At 40.0% G+C, this 22,261-nt stretch overlaps 2 protein-coding genes across 20 annotated transcripts in view; one reads left to right on the top strand and one right to left on the bottom strand.

The window, feature by feature from the left end:
• The window catches only part of ube3a (ubiquitin protein ligase E3A), a 15,370-nt gene extending 5,944 nt beyond the window's left edge, over nucleotides 1–9,426 (top strand). For all 10 annotated transcript variants that reach the window (XM_053636139.1, XM_053636135.1, XM_053636131.1 and 7 more), the window contains 7 exons: nucleotides 181–325; nucleotides 1,506–1,711; nucleotides 2,482–2,646; nucleotides 2,752–2,907; nucleotides 2,996–3,069; nucleotides 3,938–4,081; nucleotides 5,047–9,426. In XM_053636139.1, coding sequence (XP_053492114.1) covers nucleotides 181–325; nucleotides 1,506–1,711; nucleotides 2,482–2,646; nucleotides 2,752–2,907; nucleotides 2,996–3,069; nucleotides 3,938–4,081; nucleotides 5,047–5,167 — 1,011 coding nt within the window. In that variant the 3' untranslated portion in view covers nucleotides 5,168–9,426. The remainder of the gene's footprint in view (nucleotides 1–180; nucleotides 326–1,505; nucleotides 1,712–2,481; nucleotides 2,647–2,751; nucleotides 2,908–2,995; nucleotides 3,070–3,937; nucleotides 4,082–5,046) is intronic.
• On the bottom strand, nucleotides 2,475–22,261 carry cnga3a (cyclic nucleotide gated channel subunit alpha 3a). 10 transcript variants are annotated; one of them, XR_008387075.1, is made up of 12 exons: nucleotides 21,752–22,261; nucleotides 16,663–16,800; nucleotides 15,839–15,952; nucleotides 14,803–14,979; nucleotides 14,486–14,536; nucleotides 12,881–13,000; nucleotides 11,812–11,913; nucleotides 11,625–11,731; nucleotides 10,029–11,538; nucleotides 9,799–9,925; nucleotides 9,610–9,683; nucleotides 2,475–2,598 (listed from the first exon to the last, which is right to left on the bottom strand). XR_008387075.1 is itself a non-coding variant. In XM_053636141.1 (9 exons), the coding sequence occupies exons 2-9, from the start codon at nucleotides 16,761–16,763 to the stop codon at nucleotides 10,133–10,135; spliced, it is 2,178 nt and encodes a 725-aa protein (XP_053492116.1). In that variant the 5' UTR covers nucleotides 16,764–16,800; nucleotides 21,752–22,261; the 3' UTR covers nucleotides 10,005–10,132. The 10 variants fall into 10 exon arrangements, 8 of the variants coding, with proteins under 8 accessions (XP_053492116.1, XP_053492118.1, XP_053492120.1 ...); XR_008387076.1 differs by lacking the exon at nucleotides 9,799–9,925; XM_053636141.1 differs by lacking the exons at nucleotides 2,475–2,598; nucleotides 9,610–9,683; nucleotides 9,799–9,925 and having other exon boundaries at nucleotides 10,005–11,538.

Raw genomic sequence — 22,261 nt, 5'->3', positions numbered from 1 at the left:
AAGAAAACAGCAGAGCAAGTTTTCACAGCCTTCTTTACCCATATTTACCAAGGGTGCCATTATTAGTGGAGGACACTGTAGTTAGTGTTTTACACCAACATATTAATAAAATCTTTAAATACATAGAGACAGTATAGTAATTTTGGTATTTGAGATATTTGTGCTCGTGTGTGATGTCAGCTGGAGATGATCGCCATGGAGAACCCGGCCGATCTGAAGAAACAGCTGTATGTGGAGTTTGAAGGAGAACAGGGCGTTGATGAAGGAGGGGTCTCCAAAGAGTTTTTTCAGCTCGTAGTAGAAGAGATCTTCAATCCAGATATAGGTACTCAACTAAGACCGTTTTTCTCAAAATCTGTCTGAGATATTTCACGGATGCATGCACCAAAATTCAGCCAATCAGAGGCAGCAGTTTACAGTAACTGCTTTAAAAGTCCCTTTTTTTTTTTAAACACTGTAATGCCTTTTAGGATTGTTTAGGTTTAGTAGCTGCTTTTAATACTGAACTGCTTTGTGAATTACTCCTGAATTAAAAAAAAACAAAAAAAACAAAGACGACTCAATATTATTTAGTACTAAATTTGTTTTTAAAATGAACACGAATTTATGTTTTTAAAGTTGAAAAAAATGAGTATAAAATACAAAAAAAAAGCATTTCTCCCATTAGGAGATACTTTTAGTGTTAAAATTGTTGAGAGATTACTCTTGGACTGGAAAGATCAAGTCTTAAAATAATGTAAAGAACAGTTAAAAAAAAAAGAAAGAAAAACATTAACTGCTACTTCTAAACTTATAAATTTGCTAGTTATGAGCTACTTTGCATGCTAAAATACTTTTAAATAAATCTTAGCCTTAAAAAAAACCCTCAAATTCTTAAAATTAGGAGAAAAAATGATTAATCTGGCAGATGAAAGCTATTTTTAGTGTTCACATTACGCTTAAAAAAAACCCCACCCTTTTTATTGTTAATAGAATTACTCTTAAACTTACAAAATGTCAAATTCAAGGGGGAAAAAACAATTGAAAATATGCTTCTAAATTTGTTAGGAATTTGTTAGAAATACTTCTAAATTTGCCACTTTTAGTGCTAATATGCACATGTATTGAGAGTGCTAAAATTAGGATAAAACACATTTGCATGTTAGAATCTAGAATCGTAAAAAGTTACCAGTTTTTCTTCTGTTCGGAGTTAAATATATATCTGTATTTATTTTTAATCTAAAAATAATAAGTATCATCAAACAGTTTTTGTCTTAAATGCTACACAGATTTGCTGGAAGTTAAAACGAAGCAAATACGGTGATACGTATGGAGAATTGTAGAAACGCCTTTGAGAATCGTGATACGATGTTTATATCGTCCACTCTTAGCTAGATGGTTTCCTGTTTACATTTACATTTCTGCCTGTCGGTACAGTTCTAAGCATATGTTCGTCCATGAGGTTCTCGTGTGCGTGTTAGTGATGTCGTCGTACCTCATGCGTGTTCTGTCCATGTTCTCTGCAGGCATGTTCACTTACGACGAAAGCACAAAGCTCTTCTGGTTTAACCCCTCGTCGTTGGAGAACGAAGGCCAGTTCACGTTGATCGGGATTGTCCTGGGCCTAGCCATCTACAACAACTGCATTCTGGACGTGCACTTCCCCATGGTGGTGTACAGGAAGCTCATGGGGAAGAAAGGAACTTTCCGAGACCTCGCAGATTCTCATCCGGTAACACTGACTCGGCCGTTTCTCTTCTGTTCTTCTCTTTTTAAATGACGTGAAACGGGGATCCAGTGTGGCTAGACATAACAGCCAGGCGATATTTTTACTAGCCGAATCTCAAAAGTACACGTTATACAATCAGGATCCGTAATTCAGCAGCACTGTGGGATAAAAAATAAAAACGTTGAATAACTGTATAAATTGTACAGGTAAACAACTTAAAATTTAAAAAAAGCTATTGTAAAATAATATACTGTTTTTGTGTGTGTGTAATTTTCAAGCAATTCCTAAACAATCTCTATACTTTTACCCTCAAAAACCAAAACAAAGCCAGGCTCTATGAATATGAATTACACACAGTTAGAAAATGAATTACACAAATTAGAAAACGCCCCCCACATACTTTCGAAATCGCAGCTAACTAGCCAGCTGTTTCATTTCCGCGAGTGGAGTTTCGGTTTTGGTTTTGAGTTTCAGACTTCTGTTCATTGCTAACATCGGTTAAGTTAGCCAGTTGCAAGTTTCCAGGTACTACAACATCATCGTTTTATAAAATTTACATATCAGTCATGATTGGTTTATGCCTGTTTTGTGACATCACAAGCTGAGCTCATAGAAATACTGAGAGCTCAAAGAAGCTCAAGCACCGTGGTTTTGTTTTGGCGGAGTATTTTTTTTTTATTATTATACATTATTAAAACATTTAAAATGTTTTATGTAAGAAAATCACATCAGCGTACTCTGGATGATTCTCAGCGTGCTTCTGCTTTGGTCAGATTCTACATCAGAGTCTGAAGGAACTGCAGGAGTATGAAGGCAACGTGGAGGACGACATGATGATAACCTTCCAGATCTCCCAGACGGACCTGTTCGGGAACCCTCTCATGTACGACCTCAGGGAAGGGGGAGACAAAATCCCGGTCACTAACGATAACAGGAAGGTTCGTTGTTCGCATTTTTCGCAAAGGGTGGAGGGAAAATGCAGGTTTAAATTGACCAGTAGTACGTTTTTTCTTAACTGCGTGTGCCTGTGTGTGTGCGTGCAGGAATTTGTAGAACTTTATGCTGAATACATGCTGAACAAAAGTGTGGAGAAACAGTTCAAGGCCTTCAGAAGAGGCTTCCACATGGTCACTAACGAGTCTCCGCTGAAGTATCTCTTCCGGCCGGAGGAAATCGAGCTGCTGATATGCGGCAGCAGAGTACGTGAGCGCCGTACAGGGTTACAGTCATGTGATCTCACTCGCGCCGTGCTTGGATAACACCCCTGTGTCTGTTGTTCACTTCCAGAATCTTGACTTTCAAGCTCTTGAAGAGACGACGGAATACGACGGCGGTTACAGCAAAGACTGTCGCATTATTAAGTACGTCAAAGACGCATCGTATCACCGGGCTCCCCGGTGTATCCCAGGGGTTCATTTAGTTCGTTTGCGCACACAAGATACGATCGTTTAAATGCAAAATGACATGATGTGCTGGATCAAGTGCTATTCTATTCACTGCTGAATAGTGAGTACGGAAGCCATTTTATTACGTTAAATCAGCGATTAATGTCATCATTACAACTAGGATTGTTCATGCAGCAATATATCGGCTACATACTAGAGTCCTATTCGATTTATTTTGACGCTACACTATTTGTGTGCAGTCGGTATTCTTTTCAATCCATGATTTTCATTTATTTATTTATTTATTTATTTATTTTTATATTTATTATTATTTTCAGTTTAAAGCTGAGTGTTTGTGTTGAAAGACTAATGAAAACCCCCCTCAAGAAACATCTGACATCCTCAGAGCCGTGAATGAAGAGTGCAGATAATCCACTTAAAGCAGCTGCGTAACCCGACTCTGAATGCGAGGAACTTTCCCCATGTGATTATTTACAATGCTATTGAACTTAAAGGTGCACCAAGTAAGATTGAGTCGCTCAGCAGTTAAGTAGGTGGATTTGACGCTAAATGCTTTATTTTTAACTTCTTGAGCCCTCCCCACATTCCCACCCTTGTTCATGAAGCTCCGCCCCCAGGATGTATGGTGGCCTGTTCAGTATGACTGAATGCCACAGAGTTAAACTGTAGAACTGCTGAGTTTGTGATATAACGCACCAGTTGTGGTGGTGATTGAAATATTTCTTGTACCTCTAACTGATACCTTTTACTATAAAAGGCTGATGGACGTCTCTCGGTTATACGCTGATGGTATTAATGTCGACGTGGTTGTAATTGACCGCAGGTACTTCTGGGAGACGGTGCACTCGTTCGAACAAGAGCAGAAAAGGCTATTTCTGCAGTTCACCACAGGCACAGACAGAGCGCCAGTGGGAGGCCTGGGCAAACTGAAGATGATCATCGCCAAAAACGGGCCAGACTCGGACAGGTAAAGATAGCACCTAGCACAGCGTTACTCTACTCTACTCGATTTGTACGTGTTCTCTGAGAAATGGTGGTTTTCAGCAAAAGGAGGAGGAGGAAAGTGAGTGGTGTGAGCAGGGTAATGAGATTCTAAGAAACTAAGCATTGTGGTCATTACTGATGGGAATGATGGACAGTGCTTCACCTCTTTTTTTTTCTGCAAAACATTAACCATTATAAAAAAAGTGGAAGCATTTTATGTCGACCAATTGATGCGTTTTGCCAATTAATCGGCAGCGATAACCGATTTCTTGAACTAGTTTTTCCTGGTTGCGTACAGTACGAGAGCGGCCTCTAGAGGCGAAATAGAAACTAAAAACTAATTTGAAGTGTATTTATTTATTTATATTCATTTTGGACTTCTGGTTGTATATTTGTTATTCGGAGCATTACTTTTTGGTTCAGGTTGGATGTTTATCTTTTATTTACTTTAATATTTATTAATAGTTAATATGAATGAATATTTATTTCTTTTTAAAAAGTATAGTACACTTTCATGGTACAGCCAGTACTCTTTAATTTTGTAATAAAGTTCAGCAACATTTTACTTTGAGTGTTAGTTTTCAAAATAGATACTGAATGAAAACACATGGGGTGATTAATCGGTTATCGGCAGGTCCGGTATCGGTAACATCCACTATCGCTCCACCTCTAGTGTTCACTCCATTTTTGTCACGCTGTCTCTACTTTGAGTGTGAGTGCTCTCTGATTGGTCAGTATGTGGTTTGATGGACATCTTATTGGTTCTTTTGTTTCTTCTTCCTCATTATTATTATTATTATTATTATTATTATTATTACCACAGATTTTTTTGTTGTTGTTTTAGTTTTTACTGCTTTGAGAAAAGGCCTTGAGGAAAATGTGATGCTTGGATGAAAGTGTTTCACCGATATTCTTTGTTTGTTGGTGTGTTTTTGTAAAATCCCTCAGGTTACCGACGTCTCACACCTGCTTTAACGTGCTGCTCCTGCCTGAATACTCCACCAAGGAGAAACTTAGAGAGAGACTCCTCAAAGCCATCACTTATGCCAAAGGCTTCGGCATGCTCTGAGGTGCGAGGAGGAAAACAGCGGCAGAAAAGAAAAAACAACAAACAAACAAGCGGAACTTTTTTCACCTGTTCGTAAAAGGTGAAATCGACAACACCAACAATATCAAGTTTTCAGTGTAAGGATGTGAAATGGGCTAAAACGGGGAAGTTGTGGTGACCGAGTGCCTGTGCCTAACTAAAGTAGATAAAACCACACTGGACTATTGTGCGTCTCTCTCTCTCTCTCTCTCTCTCTCTCTCTCTCTCTCTCTGCTCCTCTCATGTAAGTGTTAATTTTCCCTTTGTTTTTGTTTTTTGTATGCACTGAGATATAGCACTATTTATTTTAAGGGATTTCATTTGTCCAGCGCACTTGTTCAAGGTTAAAGACCTTCAGGACTCATCATTGCATACGTAAAACCCTAAAGAAATCTGAAACCGAACAAAGGTGAGGAGGAGGAAGAGAAGGAGGACTGATAATCGGTGGTTATCGTTGTAACTATATGGTTGAACTGTGAAAGTGCACTTAATTAATATTCAGAATGTCTGTCCGCGTTTTTTGTGTCATCTCGGCCACTCGTCACAGTTCGTAGGTCTTCCCAGGTCAGTCCCGTGTGCCAGCTATGGGTTTTTTTTTCTTCTTCTTCTTTTTTTTAAAATAGAGGTACAAAGCGAGTTCCGGTTTCCAGAACCTTCTCAGCAGGTATTTATTGAGGAACAGCACGTCGGCGAGGATGTGCTGCTTGCTTATGACCAGTGTTCTGTATTTAGCTGCAGAGTCTGGGGTCTTGCTTCGGTGTGATGGACACGTAACAGAAGAGAAAGCAAAATATTTTTCATTTTAATGTCAGGATCTCTTTTTCAGACTTTTTAAACTAACAAGATAATGAAATTCCAACCTCTCGCATCATTCTTAGTAGCTTCGGTCTGTCTGTACGTTAACGATACGAATGATTTAACAGGTTTTGGCACAAACTGTCTCATCGTCCTGACGTGCCAAACATCAGGTTACAGCAGGATACCTATCAGGTTAGAGCTGGAGATCCACTTTAGTGAAGCCCCGGACCCAGAAATAATAATAATTTACAAAAAAAAGTGTTCTTTGCTGTCATTTTTAGTTTTTTTTTTTTTTCCCTCCATCTTCCTCCAAAAAAAGCTATGAAAAAGGTGTTTGTGGTTTGTTCCACTGCTGACGGCGCTCACGTTAAAGAACTTGATATTAAGTATGAAAGCATTTAATGGATTGTTTCAAGTTATTCTTAAATAAATTTAAAAAAAACTGGAAAAATTGTGTGAGAGATGGTTAATACGAGTCCACAGTTCTTGTCATTTATTTCAGCGAGAACGTGACGACTACACACGTCTCGCTTGTACATGGACGGGTTTGTGTATGGACCAATGGGACAGCTTCGGGAGAGCGACAGGCGGTTGTTCATTTTCTACGTACAGGCGTGGCAGAACTGCGTTTTCAGCAGCAGTGACTACGTTTACATGGACACAGTAATCTAATTATTGACCTTATTCTGAATAAGACAGTATTCTGATTAAGGTGTTTACGTGAGTCGCTTTTAGAATACTCCTTTCATGTTCCCGTTTTACATGTTATAGAACATAGATCGATTAACGTCACACATCACCACGCCACGCCGTCCGATGTTCCCTCCAGAATTTCACGTATCGACGTACAGTCGGTCTTCGTTATGGAACCGTATACAGTTTTGGGTGTTTTTAGTTTTAATTTTACGAAAGCTTCAAGTGTGGTTAATTATCAGTCATGCTGTACGTGCTAATAGACGACTGATTGAATCCGTGGGCTGCGTCCCAAACCGCGTACTTACCGTCTATATAGTAGCTGATATACGTGTGTTATTGCGGTTTTGGACGCAGACATATAATGGACAGGCCACGCCCACAAGCAAAAAAACTACCTTGTGACGTGTCGACGGAGAGATACTCCAATGCTGAGAAAGCTGGTATAGCTAACTACGAGAAGTTTTTCTGTCAGTGTGAGAAGTTTCTGAAATTGTGTGGATCACATCAGGTTCCTCTCCTGTCAGCCAAGATCAGGAATCTGAGGATACAGTGGGAACTGAATCACCTGTGGAAGCTCGTTTTCACCACAGAGTAAAAATAGTAATAAAAAGTTAATTGCGACTTTATATCTTGCAATTATGACTTTTTTTTTTCCTTTCACTCTTGCAATTTAAACGTTCACTCAGCGCAGTACCTGAAAGGTGATTAATCTCAGCTAATGAGCGCGCGCTAGCGTCTGGTTTTACTTGTCTTGACTAAGTGATGTGTTGTTCTTGCTGTATATCACCTGTTTATAGGGAATGATCGATGCCTTGTCGGTGCATACTTTTGTAACTCGTTCAGTGTCGAGTGGATGCCTTAATTGCGAGGGGAAAATGTCCTAATTGTGAGGTGTAAACTTATAATTGCGAGTAATAAAGTCAAATCCGTGTGATGCTAACTCAGAATTGCGAGATAAAGTCTCAATTCCCCTTTAAAATTTTTCTTTCTTTTTTTTTTTTTTTTTTTTTTTTTAATTCTTTGTGGTGGAAATGGCCTTCCATAGCCACCCAAACTGGACAGATGACTGAAAAGATCTTGATTTTTTTTTTTTTTTCTGAGACGTGCTTATGATCAGAATCAGCATCTTGAATCCATGGACGATGCCTGGTGTGAAACATTCAGGGTGGGGCCTGGGTTGGGGGTGGGGATGTAATGGTGTGGGGAATGTTGTCTTGGGGCACCATCATACCAATTGTTCAAAATCAGTTTGAGCCTCTCTGAGTATTGTTGGTGACCACGTTCATCCCTTTATACTCACAGTGTACACAACGTACAGAAACTTCCAGCATAATAATGCGGCATGTCACGGAGTCATCTCAAACTGCTTCCACAAACATGACTCAGGGTTCCTTCAGTAACCTCCCCAATCACCAGATCTAAGCACCTTTGGGGTGCCGTTAGAACGTAAGAATCACACCAATTATATGATGCAATCGTGTCCAAGGAGTGTCTCCAACACCTCGTAGAATCTGTGCCATTAACAATTACGGATGTTCTAATAAAGTAGTAGTGTATTTATTTATTTATTTCTTTGTTTGTTTATTGCTGCAGTTCAAAACCTATCCACTAGGTGGCAGGGATGTATTAATATTGTACCTCCGTGATGGCGCAAGTGACCTGAACCTGAACTGGATTAGTCAGGATAATAACCTTCAGCATCACCTAAACTAATACACATATAGCGATATTTCAAAATCATTTCACTTTAGTGTGTCTTTTTCATTCATCAGTGGTATAAGAACTGTTGTTTCATCGATGAACTACAAGGACGTCATGTTTAGAAAAATGCGTGGTATAAACCTCTCGTTTGGAATAGTCCTTCATAAATTATTTCTTCCTGACTTCCTGATCAGCAAACTGTTAAAGTTTTTGCACATTTTGACTAAGAATGACTAAATGATATTCTTTGTCTTTAATGTGGTGCCATTACTTTACATCACTGGAGTTATTTTATATCGCTAGTGTCATAAGCAATTTCCATTAGGAGGGTATTTTCCAAGATGGCGTCAACTGCATCTCAAAGCTCACAACACTAATCACACCAGCATCGCTAAATTAATCCATTGAATGTTTTTTAAAAATAATTATAACTTGGAGTGTGGAAGGACCAACACCAATGACATAAAAGGCAGGGACTAAGTTGTTTTTTTTTTTTTTTTTTTTTAAATTATTTCTATTATTTAAAAAAGTTAATTTGCATATACATAAGGGCTAGTTCACGAAAAATTTAAATTCTGCCATTTATTCGCCCTCATATTGTTCCAAACCTGTACGACTTTCCCTTCTTCCATGGAACATAGAAGATATTTTGAGATTTTTTTTTGACCATACAATGGAAGTCAATGGGCACCAAAACCGTTTGGTTACAAACATTCTTCAAAATATCTTCCTTAATTTGCCGCAGAAGAGAGAAATGCACAGATTTGGTGGGTGAGAATTTTCATTTTTTGGCTGAACTATCCCTTTAAAGTTATACAATCGTGTCTGTCGGGCTTCTGGAATTTTTTAAAACTGCGTCATGACCAATAAATGAAGGGACAGATTTGAGACTCACTAACATAAAATGGTGAATTCGTGCTTTAATGTTGGATAAGGGGTCGATGTTGATCTCGGTCAATAAATGTTTAAAATTCCGTACGACTGAAAGAGAGAAAATATTCCCAAATTCTGGAATTTGCAGTACAGTCAAAAGTAGTTCCAGTTAAGGTTTAGTGGTATCCATACGCCATCAGAGCCCCATAACTACACGTTTTTCCCTCTGAAAAGTAGTTCTATCTTCGAAAGGGCCGATTCTACATGTGTTGAGTTCTGACTAAAACAAAAAATCAAGAAAAAACCTCATGCCAATAAATATCCTTCCTCTCTTTTTTTCTTGTTCTCTCTCTCACCTGTTTTCTCCTTTTCTTTCCTCCTCTCTCATCACTCCCTCACCTCATTCTCCTGAACTGCTGCACTCAAAAGTCTGAAGACAGAAAAAAAATAATCGTTTAAATCTCGATTTATTTCTTCACAATGGAGTTCCATTATATTCGGTTACTTTTCCACCTTATAGGCTACGTGTTACGAATCATATTTACACCATAGTGCTTCTGGATTCATTTATGGAAGGAGTCTCCAGTGTCAGCGCTTTGTAACAGTCAGGTGAGAGCGTGTAAAGAGATGCAGCGGAGGCTGGAAAACACTGGAGTACGCCTTTACAGGTAACTACGACAAGATAACAGGTAAAGTTGTATAAAGTTCACACTTTGGACAAATTAAAGGACGAATCTGATCTACAGTGCTGTACAGTTTGGGAAACATAGTTTACCTTTAAAGATCTACAGTCTGGGTCTTGTACTCGTCTTATATACAAAGTTACATATAACCAAAATGTATTAACAAAACTTCTGCCTATATTCCAGGATGTGTCGACTATTTGGTTTTCTTCTCCTCCTCCTTTTTATCGGCGACCACCTCAGAGAGATCTTCCTCCCTCAGCTTCTTCACTTTGTTCTCCATGTTGGTGATCCTCTGCTTGATCCTGCACTGGTAGGACGTGTATTCCGCTAGCAGCCTGGCGAACTTGGTGGTCATTATGTCGAGGTTGCTCTCTAATCGTAAGACCTTCTCCTCCAGATCTTTGGGGTCGGCCCCGGCGTTGGCCGCCACCTCGTCCAGGAGGTTATCCTTCCTCAGGATAGCCCTCCCCTTCTCCTCCAGTGCCTTTTTGGCTTCGGGGTACTCGGTCAGTGCCTCCATTAGGTCGTCTTTGGAGAGAGCGAAGAGGTCGGAGTAGCCCACGCTGCGGATGTTGGCGGTTCTCCTGTTCCCGGCTTTGCTGCCTTTGATCCCGAGGATGCTGATTTCTCCGAAGTACGCGCCATCGCTGAGCACAACGAACTGCGTGATGCCGTCGTCTGCCACCACGGCGAGCTTCCCTTCTTTGATGATGTACATCTCTCGTCCGATATCGCCCTTCTTGCAGATGTAATCTCCAGGGCTGAAGACTTGAGGCTGAAGTTTTAGGACCAGTTCGATAAGCAGTCCGGCTTCACAATCCTGGAAGATCCGCACCTTCTTCAGTGTGTCCAGATGGACATTAATGGCGATCTCCGCTTTAAGCTTGTCTGGAAGGTTCTTCAGCACCTCCTTCTCATCACAGGTTTTCTTCTCCGTCCAGAGGTAATCGAACCACTTGATGACTCTCGCTTCTAGATCTTTGGTGACCTTTCGGAACTGCATGTACTGCTTGATGGAGTCGATCTTGGCCTGGAACTCGGCGCGCGACGCGTTCATGTTGGAGATCATCGCGCCCACGTTACCGACGATAGTAGCGAAGATCAGTACTCCGATGAGGAAGTCGGTGACCACAAACAAATATTCGATGTCTCTGACTGGAGGTGGGGTTTCTCCGATGGTGGTGAGCGTGAGCGTGGACCAGTACAGGCAGTAGATATATTTCCTCGCCAGGCGCCCAAATTCCGGATGGCTGATGTTCGGATACACCCACGTGTCCGTCCCGAAGCCGATGGTTTTGGAAATGGCGAAAAAAATGCAGGCATTCCAGTGGATGATGATCAGGATGTAAAGTACGAGATTGCTGATACGGAAGATGTTGGGATAGTTAGTTCTGGTCTCAGTCCGATCGAAGAACTCAAAGAGACGCGCCATTTTGAACAGGCGGTTGAAGCGTAGTTCGGGGTTGTTGTATCCCACCTTGATCATGAATATATCCGTCGGGAGCATAGAGAAAACATCGTATTTAAACTGTGCCGTTTTTCTGTAGTTCTCCATCAGCTTCTTGGTGTCTCTCACCAGAAGTCCTTGTTCTAGGAAACCTGTAAGTCACGGATAATAACTCAGTTTCATTCTGGAAAATTTGACTTTTGATCTATCTAACGGCTCTGATTTATTTTCTCTTTACCTGTTCTTGATCTCACAAATGTGTCCAGGTAGTAGATCACATCTGATGAGAGGTCCAGTATCACCCACACAGTCGTGTACGAGTCCTGAAGCTCGTTAAAACACGATCTATAGAAATAGGAACACCGTAAGAACTCCTACCGCCACCGTTTAATTAATTACAAAACGAGCCGTGTTCAAGTTCAGACCTCGTTACGAGCATCATCAGGTTGTAAAACACCGGCACTGCTATTATCAGCAGCCATCGATAGTATGTGTCCGTGGCTGGATCCATGACCCACAAGTTCTTCCTAAAGAATATGAAGATCTTACAAGGAGTGCAGCAGCTAATACCATTTTATCAGTTTATTCGTTTACGTTCATTAGAGCTGAAAGCAAAGGATTCATGATTCACAATCAATCGTAAATTACCAAACATGTTCACGGCACAATTTCTATTTAGCCACACCCACAAAAAGCTCACAAAGAGCTGAAAACGTCAAAATGGCGACTAAATGGTGAAAGAATGCCTCCTAAGCTTGCTTAAATGTGTTAAATCTTCCAATAATTGCAGCTCAGCCATTGCAGCACATTAGCTACCACAGACACACTAACTGCTCCTCCTTTTATGGGGTGCCATTACTTTTGCTCTAATCGCTTTCTTTCGATAGGAAGCGACAAAATGTATATAAAGTCACGGTTACTCAGTGACAATTATATGATTTGTTGCCCAGCAGTTGAGGTTCACATTAGTGATTCTCCTTAAATGGAAATTTACATAAAATGGACGACATGGGGAAAACAAATATTCCAACTAAGTGCTCCTTCACGTTAAGCCCTTCGTCTAGTTTATCAGCTCCACCTACCATACAGGTCGCTATGGAGATAAAGAGTACAATTACTGACTGTAGTGAATCTGTGGCGAGGCACAAAGTATTGGCACCCCCAAACCCATAGACTGGCCGCAGTAGGTAAGTGTACACCTACAATTTGATTCACATTTTTGTATTTCTGCCATTAAAAATGTTTTATTGAGAAAAGAGGTAAAAAAGCTAATAAAAACAACATAAAGGAAGAAACTTTATTCTACAAAGTAGAATTTCAAACTTTATTTCTACTTTGTAGAAATTCTACAAAGAATTATAATAATGGGTGTATACACTATAATATTGGAGGGGGTATTTGGATGCATGTTCATGATGTAAAAAAAAAAAAAAAATTCCCCTTCAGGTGAGTAGATGTGTCCAAAGATTTACCTGGTACCTGCTGCATACTTACTGAGGCTCTTCTGTCTTTTTATCATCTTTCTTATCCTTCTTATCGTCTTTCTTTTCATCTTTTTTCTCTTCCTTCTTCTCCCCATCTTTTTTCTCATCTTTCTTTGTTTCCTCTTTTTTGCTGAAGGTGACATTTTTGGATTTGTTCAGTTTAAGATTAAGGAGTTTTCTGCTAGGGACCACTAAAGACCTAAAGCACTGTTCTACCAGGGTGCACTAATTTATTCACCTATAGGGAGCGGGACTAGCGCAAACATTCAACATGTCCATTACTACATACACTGGAGCTGTACCGACAAAAAAAAAACAATATTGTTTTACCAGTAATATAACTTACAGATTTTAATCTAGCTGTTTCAGCACCAGTTGCTTCTTTTTGTCCTGAACTGCTTTGTGAATTACTGAAAAATTAGTATTCGAGTCTTAAAAAGTGTTTTATTTTTAGACTAAGATAATTAGTGTCTTAAAATTAGGACCAATGTGCTCAATTGATATTAAAATGCTTGGTGAATTGCTTTTAAACTGAAAAATTAGGTTCTTGAAATTAACACCAACATACCTAGTTTTACTAAACATGCCTAAACTGAAAAATTAGGAGTCTTAAACGTAAGACTAACGCTACTATTTATTACAGGGTTTTTTTAAGAACTACCAATTTAGACTACCAATTTTTACTAAACATGCATATACTGTAGACTGACGTATTCAATTTTTTAAAAATGTTTTTAATCTTTTTCTCTTAGTCTAAAATAATTACAAGTCTTAAAACCTAGACTAATCTACTATTTTTTTTATTTATTTTATTTTTTTTTACTAAAATACTTGCTGAATCATTTTTAGACTGAAAAACTAAAATTAGGACTAACATAAACAGCTTTATTAAAATGCTTGGTGAATTATGTTTAGATTGAAAAATGAGGAGTCTTAATACGAACTTAAAACTAAAACTTACAAAGTGTAAAATAGTTAAAGTCTTAAAATTGGAACTTCTAAAATTAGGAATTTTAATACGGCAGTAACCACTTTTATTACAATGCTCAGTGAATTGTTTTTAAACTGAAACAGTATTTGCTTTGAAATTAGAATGAACATAAACAATTAAATTTTTTTAAATGCACAGACTAAATTTTGAAATCGTAATATTAGGACTAACTTACCCATTTTTACATAAATTTTTGTGTTTCATTTTTAGTCAAAATAATTAAGAGTCTTAGATTTAATTTAAGACTAACCTACCAGTTTTTACTAAAACAATGTTATAGACTGAAACATGAGGAGTTTTAAATTTAGGACTAATGCACCCAATTGTACTAAACTTCTTGGTGAATGACTTTTGGACTGAGATCTTCAATCTAACGTGCCCATTTTAACGTAAAGCAGCCTGTTAGGGGCGAAATTTAAGGCTTTGAATAATGCTTGAGAATACAGCCCCAGGAATGTAATTAAAGTACATTTTAAAAGTCACTACTTTTACACATTTACGCTGTAAAATAGTAGAAACACCTCTGTTACTAATCCATTTCTAGCTAGGCCTACCGCTAAAAACTGCTAAAACGCCTCTAAACTAAACGATGTTAATTCTCTGTAAATACAGTTAAATACTTACTCGTCTGTGTTGTTGGAGTTGTTCGTATTGTAAAGTGCGAGTGGCCAGCGACTTCAGGGGAAAGAATCATTCAGTGTTGTTATTTCTAATAAAGCTACTGTTTATAAATCTAACTAATAATCTAATCTAATAATCCCTGTTACGAAGGCTAAGCGGAACTCTACATACTGCTCCTCTGGATCATGATGATAAAGTTTATGCGTGATTGTGATGAATCAAGTCCCCATTCTTCTCCACTCGGGTCATGTGACTTCACACCAGACTGTATCGATCTGGTCTTTATTATGTGAGCATGCGGAGGCGACACCGTGACTTACTTCCTCTTGTGAGGCAGCTCAGGGTGGCCTAGGGAGGAGCGGGCGTTGCTGCCGCGGCTGGAGAGGTCTTTGAGCTCGGGACCCCGGAATCGCTCCATGAAGGAGTCGGGCCGCTCGACCTCGGGCTGCAGCCTGCGGGACGCCCAGTTCCTCAGCATAAACAGGAAGTGGGACAGCCTGGGACGGCAGCACAGGTCAGACACGCATCTCGGTACAGTATGTAGCTTCCTCTTCTGCGTCAAATGCACACACTCACACGAGGTCCAAGGATTACTGACTGGGTGGTGTGATGAAGCGGAGTTACTTTTACCACCATGAAGCGGATTATTTTTTTATTTTCCTTCAACAGCACGTCCTGAAGTGTTTTATTCCTCTTACACCACAACGGTTTGCCAACGATTACAATTTTCAATGTATTAAAGAACGAAGCGTCGTACATTTTTATATCCTTTTACGGTTACATTTGTGGAACGTCTGCGAAACGAGTTCTCGCTTGCGTCATGGCAGCTATAAACATTCTTCCCCCCACCGTCTTCTCTGACCAATCAGATTCCAGAGCTTAACGGGAAGAAACCAGTCGCAGAGTGGACCTTAATAAAACGCTTCCGTTGTTAATTCACGATTAAATATCGTGTGTGTGTGTGTAAGAGAAAGTTGTGCATTTCACGCAGTATGTTATATTTTCTATAAAACAGTACATTCTATGTAGTGTTTTCCCAATCCAGGTTTATCTGATGGATCTGATCTCACACACGTCCCTTTAATGAAGTGATTTATTAACACATTAGATAATTAAAGTGATAACAGAGCTGAGATTCTTCAGGACCAGGTTTGGGAATCACCGCACTAGAGGATGGGGATGTGTAGATCGTAGAGCTGTCAGCCCTATGTAATGAGCATGTATAGTGACGGGAAAGTTATTAAATATTCATTGAATATGCATATATTCAAATGCAGTTGAATATGAAAATTTGAATGTGTTTGTTAAAGGAATCTGACAGCCCCAGTAAAAGTCGTGGAGGTGTGTGTGTGTTACCTGGCCATGGCCCCTGCCCCAGTGAACGAGCTCCTGCGAGACTCCTGGAGCTGACTGGACATTACCGTGTTCATGTCAGAGACGGCGTCGTCGCATATCGAGTGCGTCCTGAGACTTATAGATAAACAAACGGCATGTTAAACATGAAAAAAAACTCCCAACCAATCAGCTCACTAGTTGGGCGTGAACATGGAAGACAAAGTGACGGCAGTTAACGTAGAACACGCTAGCAGGTCTAACGTTGCTCGTGTCGCTTGTCTCTTGTGGGCGTGGCCTGTCCAGGGTTCTGATAAGAAACGGTAGTAGCTATATACTTGCTTGCCTTCGTGCTAGCTTCATTCTCGGATCGGGTTAGCAAACTAATACCGGTCCTATATTACAGAATAAAATGAAACCAAGCTTAAAACCTTTTTGCAAGTAGGAACTAAAGTTGTGAGTTATACCTAATTTGCATAGAATTGAGAAAAACTTGTGTTATCAGTGACAAAATTTAAAATCCTCATCATCAGAACCTGTCTTTGTCAATAGTTCAGCTATAAGCTGTTTAAACAAACGGCCAATCAAAAGGAGTGTTGCTGTTTTTTCACGTTAAGGAAACAGAACTAGAACCCAATGTTTTGTTAAGAAACACTCGAAGTCGTGTTGTGTTGGATGAGCAGGAAAACAACTTTACTGTTATTTCAGCTCCGTCGTCTTTCTTCACACCCGTGAGATCTTGCTAGTTTTATTATTTGGGTTGTTTAAATAAAATGTCTGCATGTGGTGATAAATTAAAAAACGACACGAAAGCAAAATAATCAGTGAGCGTCAGGGTGACGTCCAACCTGCCGGCGCCGTTATCGAGTCGGTCCAGTTCATCGTCCGAGGTCCGGACCGAGAGCCGGTGATGAGACGGGTACGAGCGCTCGGTGCAGATCTTCTCCATTCTTCTCCTTTTCACTCTGAAACGTTCAGCTACAGCACTGCACACAAACAAACACGCCATGGATTAAAGTACACGTCCCTGTGAATGAGCTGTTACTATAGAAACGATAACGTATCGGAACATGTGTGTTAATATATATAAACCCGCAACACTGTCAGAGCTGCTGTTATAGAGAACTAATCAACACCTAATGACCAATCAGAATGCAGAGGTGTACATCTGACTGCGACGGTTGAAGAGCTGTTCTACAATCTGATCCAGCATCTGCCATCTGAGCACCGGACCTAAAAATACTCTGCTCAGTGGAGGAGTCTAAACAGTGATCTGGATCAGACGGCCGAGCCTCGCAAAGATCACATTACACATGTACGAGGACGGATAAACACATCTCGCGCGACACGTCTCGCCATAACGCTCTATGTGTAACGCTCTGCGTGTCTCACCGTAACGCCTACTCGTCTCACCGTAACGCCTACTCGTCTCACCGTAACACTCTGCTCGTCTCACCGTAACACTCTGCTCGTCTCACCGTAACGCCTACTCGTCTCACCGTAACGCCTAAACGTCTCACCGTAACGCCTACTCGTCTCACCGTAACGCCTACTCGTCTCACCGTAACGCCTAAACGTCTCACCGTAACGCCTAAACGTCTCACCGTAACGCCTACTCGTCTCACCGTAACGCCTAAACGTCTCACCGTAACGCCTAAACGTCTCACCGTAACACCTACTCGTCTCACCGTAACTCTGCTTGTCTCACCGTAACACTCTGCTCGTCTCACCGTAATGCCTAAACGTCTCACCGTAATGCCTAAACGTCTCACCGTAATGCCTAAACGTCTCACTGTAACGCCTACTCGTCTCACCGTAACACTCTGCTCATCTCACCGTAATGCCTAAACGTCTCACCGTAACGCCTACTCGTCTCACCGTAACACTCTGCTCGTCTCACCGTAACACTCTGCTCGTCTCACCGTAATGCCTAAACGTCTCACCGTAATGCCTAAACGTCTCACCGTAACACTCTGCTTGTTTCACCGTAATGCCTAAACGTCTCACCATAACACCTACTCGTCTCACCGTAACACACTGCTCGTCTCACCGTAACACACTGCTCGTCTCACCGTAATGCCTAAACGTCTCACCGTAACGCCTACTCGTCTCACCGTAACACACTGCTCGTCTCACCGTAACACTCTGCTCGTCTCACCGTAATGCCTAAACGTCTCACCGTAACGCCTACTCATCTCACCGTAACGCCTAAACGTCTCACCGTAACGCCTAAATGTCTCACCGTAACACCTACTCGTCTCACCGTAACGCCTACTCGTCTCACCCTAACGCTCGATGCATCTCACCGTAACGCCTAAACGTCTCACCGTAACACTCTGCTCGTCTCACTGTAACACCTACTCATCTCACCGTAACGCCTAAACGTCTCACCGTAACACCTACTCGTCTCACCGTAACCCTCGACGTGTCTCACCATCTCTCACTGTAACGCTCAACGCTTCTCACCTACGTCTCTTACGTCTCACCGTAACGCCTACTCGTCTCACCGTAATGCTCAACGTGTCTCACCGTAACACTCAACGCATCTCAGTCTTCACATCAGCGAAAAGTTAAAAAAGCTCAAACGAGCAACAAGAAAGCGGTAAATCCAGCGATATCCTGCCATCCAGGACGTAATCTGATCATACACCGCACCAGGAAACATCATCGCCTGGAATAATCAACTCATAAACAGCTAACAGACCTGAGCAATATGGCTGATTACTGAGTAATCTCACACACACACACACACACACACACACTCTGTAAAATTGGACTTTTTAAAGAGTTGCTCATTGCTGTAAATTGTGATCAAAGGCAGTTTGTAGAATTATAACAAAAGATTTCATTAATTAATTGACGTCTGGTTTGCTGAAATTGGGCACAGGGTGAAACAACGATCCGTGTTTCAGAAAAATATGCTTCCACATGATTTTTTGCTGAAAACCTGCACATGCTAAAAGCATGCACGTATCTCGTTTCTGCAGCCCGTATCCTCGGGTAAACTGGGTAAATCTGGTTAAGCAGTTTACAGCACGTAATTGTCCTTGTGCAGGAACGAGTGAGCTAGTGTTCAGTATGTACAACTGTTGCGCTGTGACTGATTCATTTATGAAACCTTTATCTAATACACTGCACATTTCAGCACATGACCTAACTGACCTCAATTATATATGAACCATGCAAAACTGCAAAAGAAAAAAACCCAGCAGGTCCTTAATTCAACAATGAGTACCAGCTTATAGTATAAAAATATAGCATGCATATTTATCCTACACACCCGTAACCAAAAGACAGTATGCACATATTGAAAGTGTTTTAATATTTCATTTAAAGACCATTACATGCCTGATCATTGTATTAATGATAACCAGAGCACAAAAGTCATGGATATCAACTGCATTCGTTACTTAAATCTTTTTCTTTTTTTCTTTTTTCATAATATTGAGTTTTTAAAATAAATCAATGTGTTTTCACAGTTCCTGGGTCAGACACTTTGTTTATTCAATCACAGTTTTTGGGAGAATTTATACATTTACTTATTTATTTCCAGGCTTGGGGAGTAACGGAACACATGTAACGTGTCAGTCTTACGTAATCAGGATGCAAAAAAACTTTTTTTAAGTAACCCTCCCAAACCTGCTTATTTCTAAAGATGTGGTGAACCTGTAATAAATGTAAATGTTGTTTACAATATTAAACAAAAGTCAGACAAAAATGCACATTGTTTATTTTACAAAGCAATAAAAAAAAGAAGTCTTTTCAGCCATCAGTTTTTCTTCAATCAAATTCTGCTCAAATTTTCTGAGAATCGAATCGAGTGGAATTGTGAACGACTACAACTGTGTACGCAGTATCATGAATCGAACCGAACTGAATCATGACTGGAGTTACACCGCCAATGATATTACATTACAAACACATCACTTAAAAAGTGTACTTCTGGCATTTATATTCTCTTAAAGAGTCAAGTAAATTAGAGAGTCGAATCATTTTAATAGATTTGAATCACTTTAGTGTACCGAATTAAAAACTTCTAATATGATTTAGTGAGTAAGTTGAAGAGTCGGATCATATTAGGTGAGTTGAATCATTTTATTGTACCGAAATAAATAATTCTGCTATGATTTAGTAAGTTGAAGAGTCGAATCATTTTAGTAGAGTCGATTCATTTTAGTGTTCTGAAATAAATAATTCTGCTATGATTTAGTAAGTTGAAGAGTCGAATCATTTTAGTAGAGTCGATTCATTTTAGTAGAGTCTATCCATTTTAGTGTACTGAATTAAATAATTTTACTATGATTTAGTGAGTAAGTTGAAGAGTCGAATCATTTTAGTATACCGAACTAAATGATTAGACTACGAACTAGTCAGTAAATTAGTCAAATCATTTTAGTGTACAAGTTAAAATCATTCTATTACAAAGTAATGAGTAAATTAGAAAGTGTACCGAACTGACACTCTTGAGGTCGTGAGCCCCACCCCCACCCCCGTTACAAGTCAGATTATTTGAAACAATGATTTCACAACACGGCAAGATTTTACGACCTGGCAACCACCTGAATTTCACCACCGTTTATCAGTAGAGCGCTGCAGGGATGAGGTATTTTTTGTCGGAAAACCCGGAAGTTTGCATCACCCTGGTTCCCTTGTCAAACATCCAATAGGTTTTTTCCACTGACTTTTAGATTATTGCAGAAAAAATGTTTTGTTCATTAAGATAATCTTCACAAATGAACACAACTTTTAGGGGGTTTTGAAGCCTAAATTCAATCGGCAGAAGTAAAAAGCTAACGTTAGGCTATAAACGAACTACACCACGGTCACGTGTCACCACCACTAAACTTCCGACAATTCTTTCAATCTTTATTTATAAAACACTACAACTGGAAAATACTAGAAACTGATCAATCTACAAGGTGGAAAGTTTGAGTTGGAATCGTTTGCGAGTATAACCACAACGAGGCTGTAGTAGATGAGTTTTCCTGTTCAGCGTGATGACGTTTAATGTCTCGGTCGGTGATGAATGAATCGGCTCGGTCAACCGCACACACCACGCGAATTCAAACCGACAGCGCCCGATTTTTTTCGACATGTCTAAAAATATTCGGAAGGTCATAAACTGCTCGTGAGCGGCTCGGCTCTGCTCGTAATATCTCTCACATGAGCCGCGGCCACACGACTTCTCCTGACAGGATAGCTTGCGAGCTCGCATGACAGGCAAAAATCCCACTGTATACGCCTGCCCTAATTCGACTACGAACTAGCGAGCAAATTAGAGAGTTGAATCATTTTAGTAGAGTTGAATCATTGTAGTGTATCAAACTAAATGATTGGACCACTAAAATGATTCAACCCTCTAATTTGCTCACGAGTTCATAGAGTTGAATCATTGTAGTGTACCGAACTAAATTAATAAACTACAAATTTGCGAGAAAATTATACTCTAATCATTTTAGTAGAGTTGAATCATTTTGGTAGAGTCGAATCATTTTAGTGTACCGAACTTAAATTATTCGACTACGAACTCCTGAGCAAATCAGGGAATTTAATCATTTTAGTAGAGTCGAATCATTTTAATGTACCGAACTAAACGATTCGACTACAAACTAGCGAGCAAATTAATAAATCGAATAATTTTAGTAGAGTCAAATTATTTTAGTAGAGTTCAATCATTTTAGCAGAGTCGAATCATTCTAGTGTACCGAACTAAATTATTACAACTATGTAAATTGAAAAATCGAATCATTTTAGTATATCGAATTTCACGATATAAATATGATTACGAACTAGTGGGCAAATTGTACTGAATCACTAAAAAAGTAATAACATATAGTAAAATATATTTTTGAACACACACACACACACACACACACACACACACACAGAATAAGAGGAAAGTTTACATTTTAAAACTCAAATCTCACTCCTACTCACCAGAGTGAGACACAGGCAGCTGAAGTTTCCTCATGAACAGACAGAGTTGTTATTAGCCGTTAGCTGAGCTGATTCCTGTCACACTCTTTTAGCGCGAGCGCATCAAGTCTCGAGCTCATCTCCTGTCAACGGCTCCTCTCACCGGGGCATCATACAATCCCGTTCTCGATAAATAAACTCCACTCGGAGGATTTTCCGCCATAATCCGCTTTTTTTCTTGTTATAAGTAAGTCATATGTGCACTCCACGCTTCTTATTTATACATTAATCTCATCAGAGAGGCAGAGGTTCTGACTGACAGTCTGACAACCTGAACGAACAGCGTCGTGATGGATAAGAGGGTGGAGCCAGTGGAGAATTTATAGAGGGGCGGGGCCAGCGTGGCGCCCTGTAGACCATTGACGGGGCGTGTTCAAGTGAGCCATCTCATTAATATTAATCGTAATGCATTTATTGCTGGTGCTGGATTGGATCTTTAGTCCTAATTTAACTGTTTATTCATAACATGTA

This window comes from Ictalurus furcatus, chromosome 11 (assembly GCF_023375685.1).
Source record: "Ictalurus furcatus strain D&B chromosome 11, Billie_1.0, whole genome shotgun sequence".
NCBI classification, from domain to species: domain Eukaryota; kingdom Metazoa; phylum Chordata; class Actinopteri; order Siluriformes; family Ictaluridae; genus Ictalurus; species Ictalurus furcatus.
The sequence above is the reverse complement of the archived record's forward strand: the minus strand, read 5'-3'. Positions and strand labels throughout refer to the sequence as shown.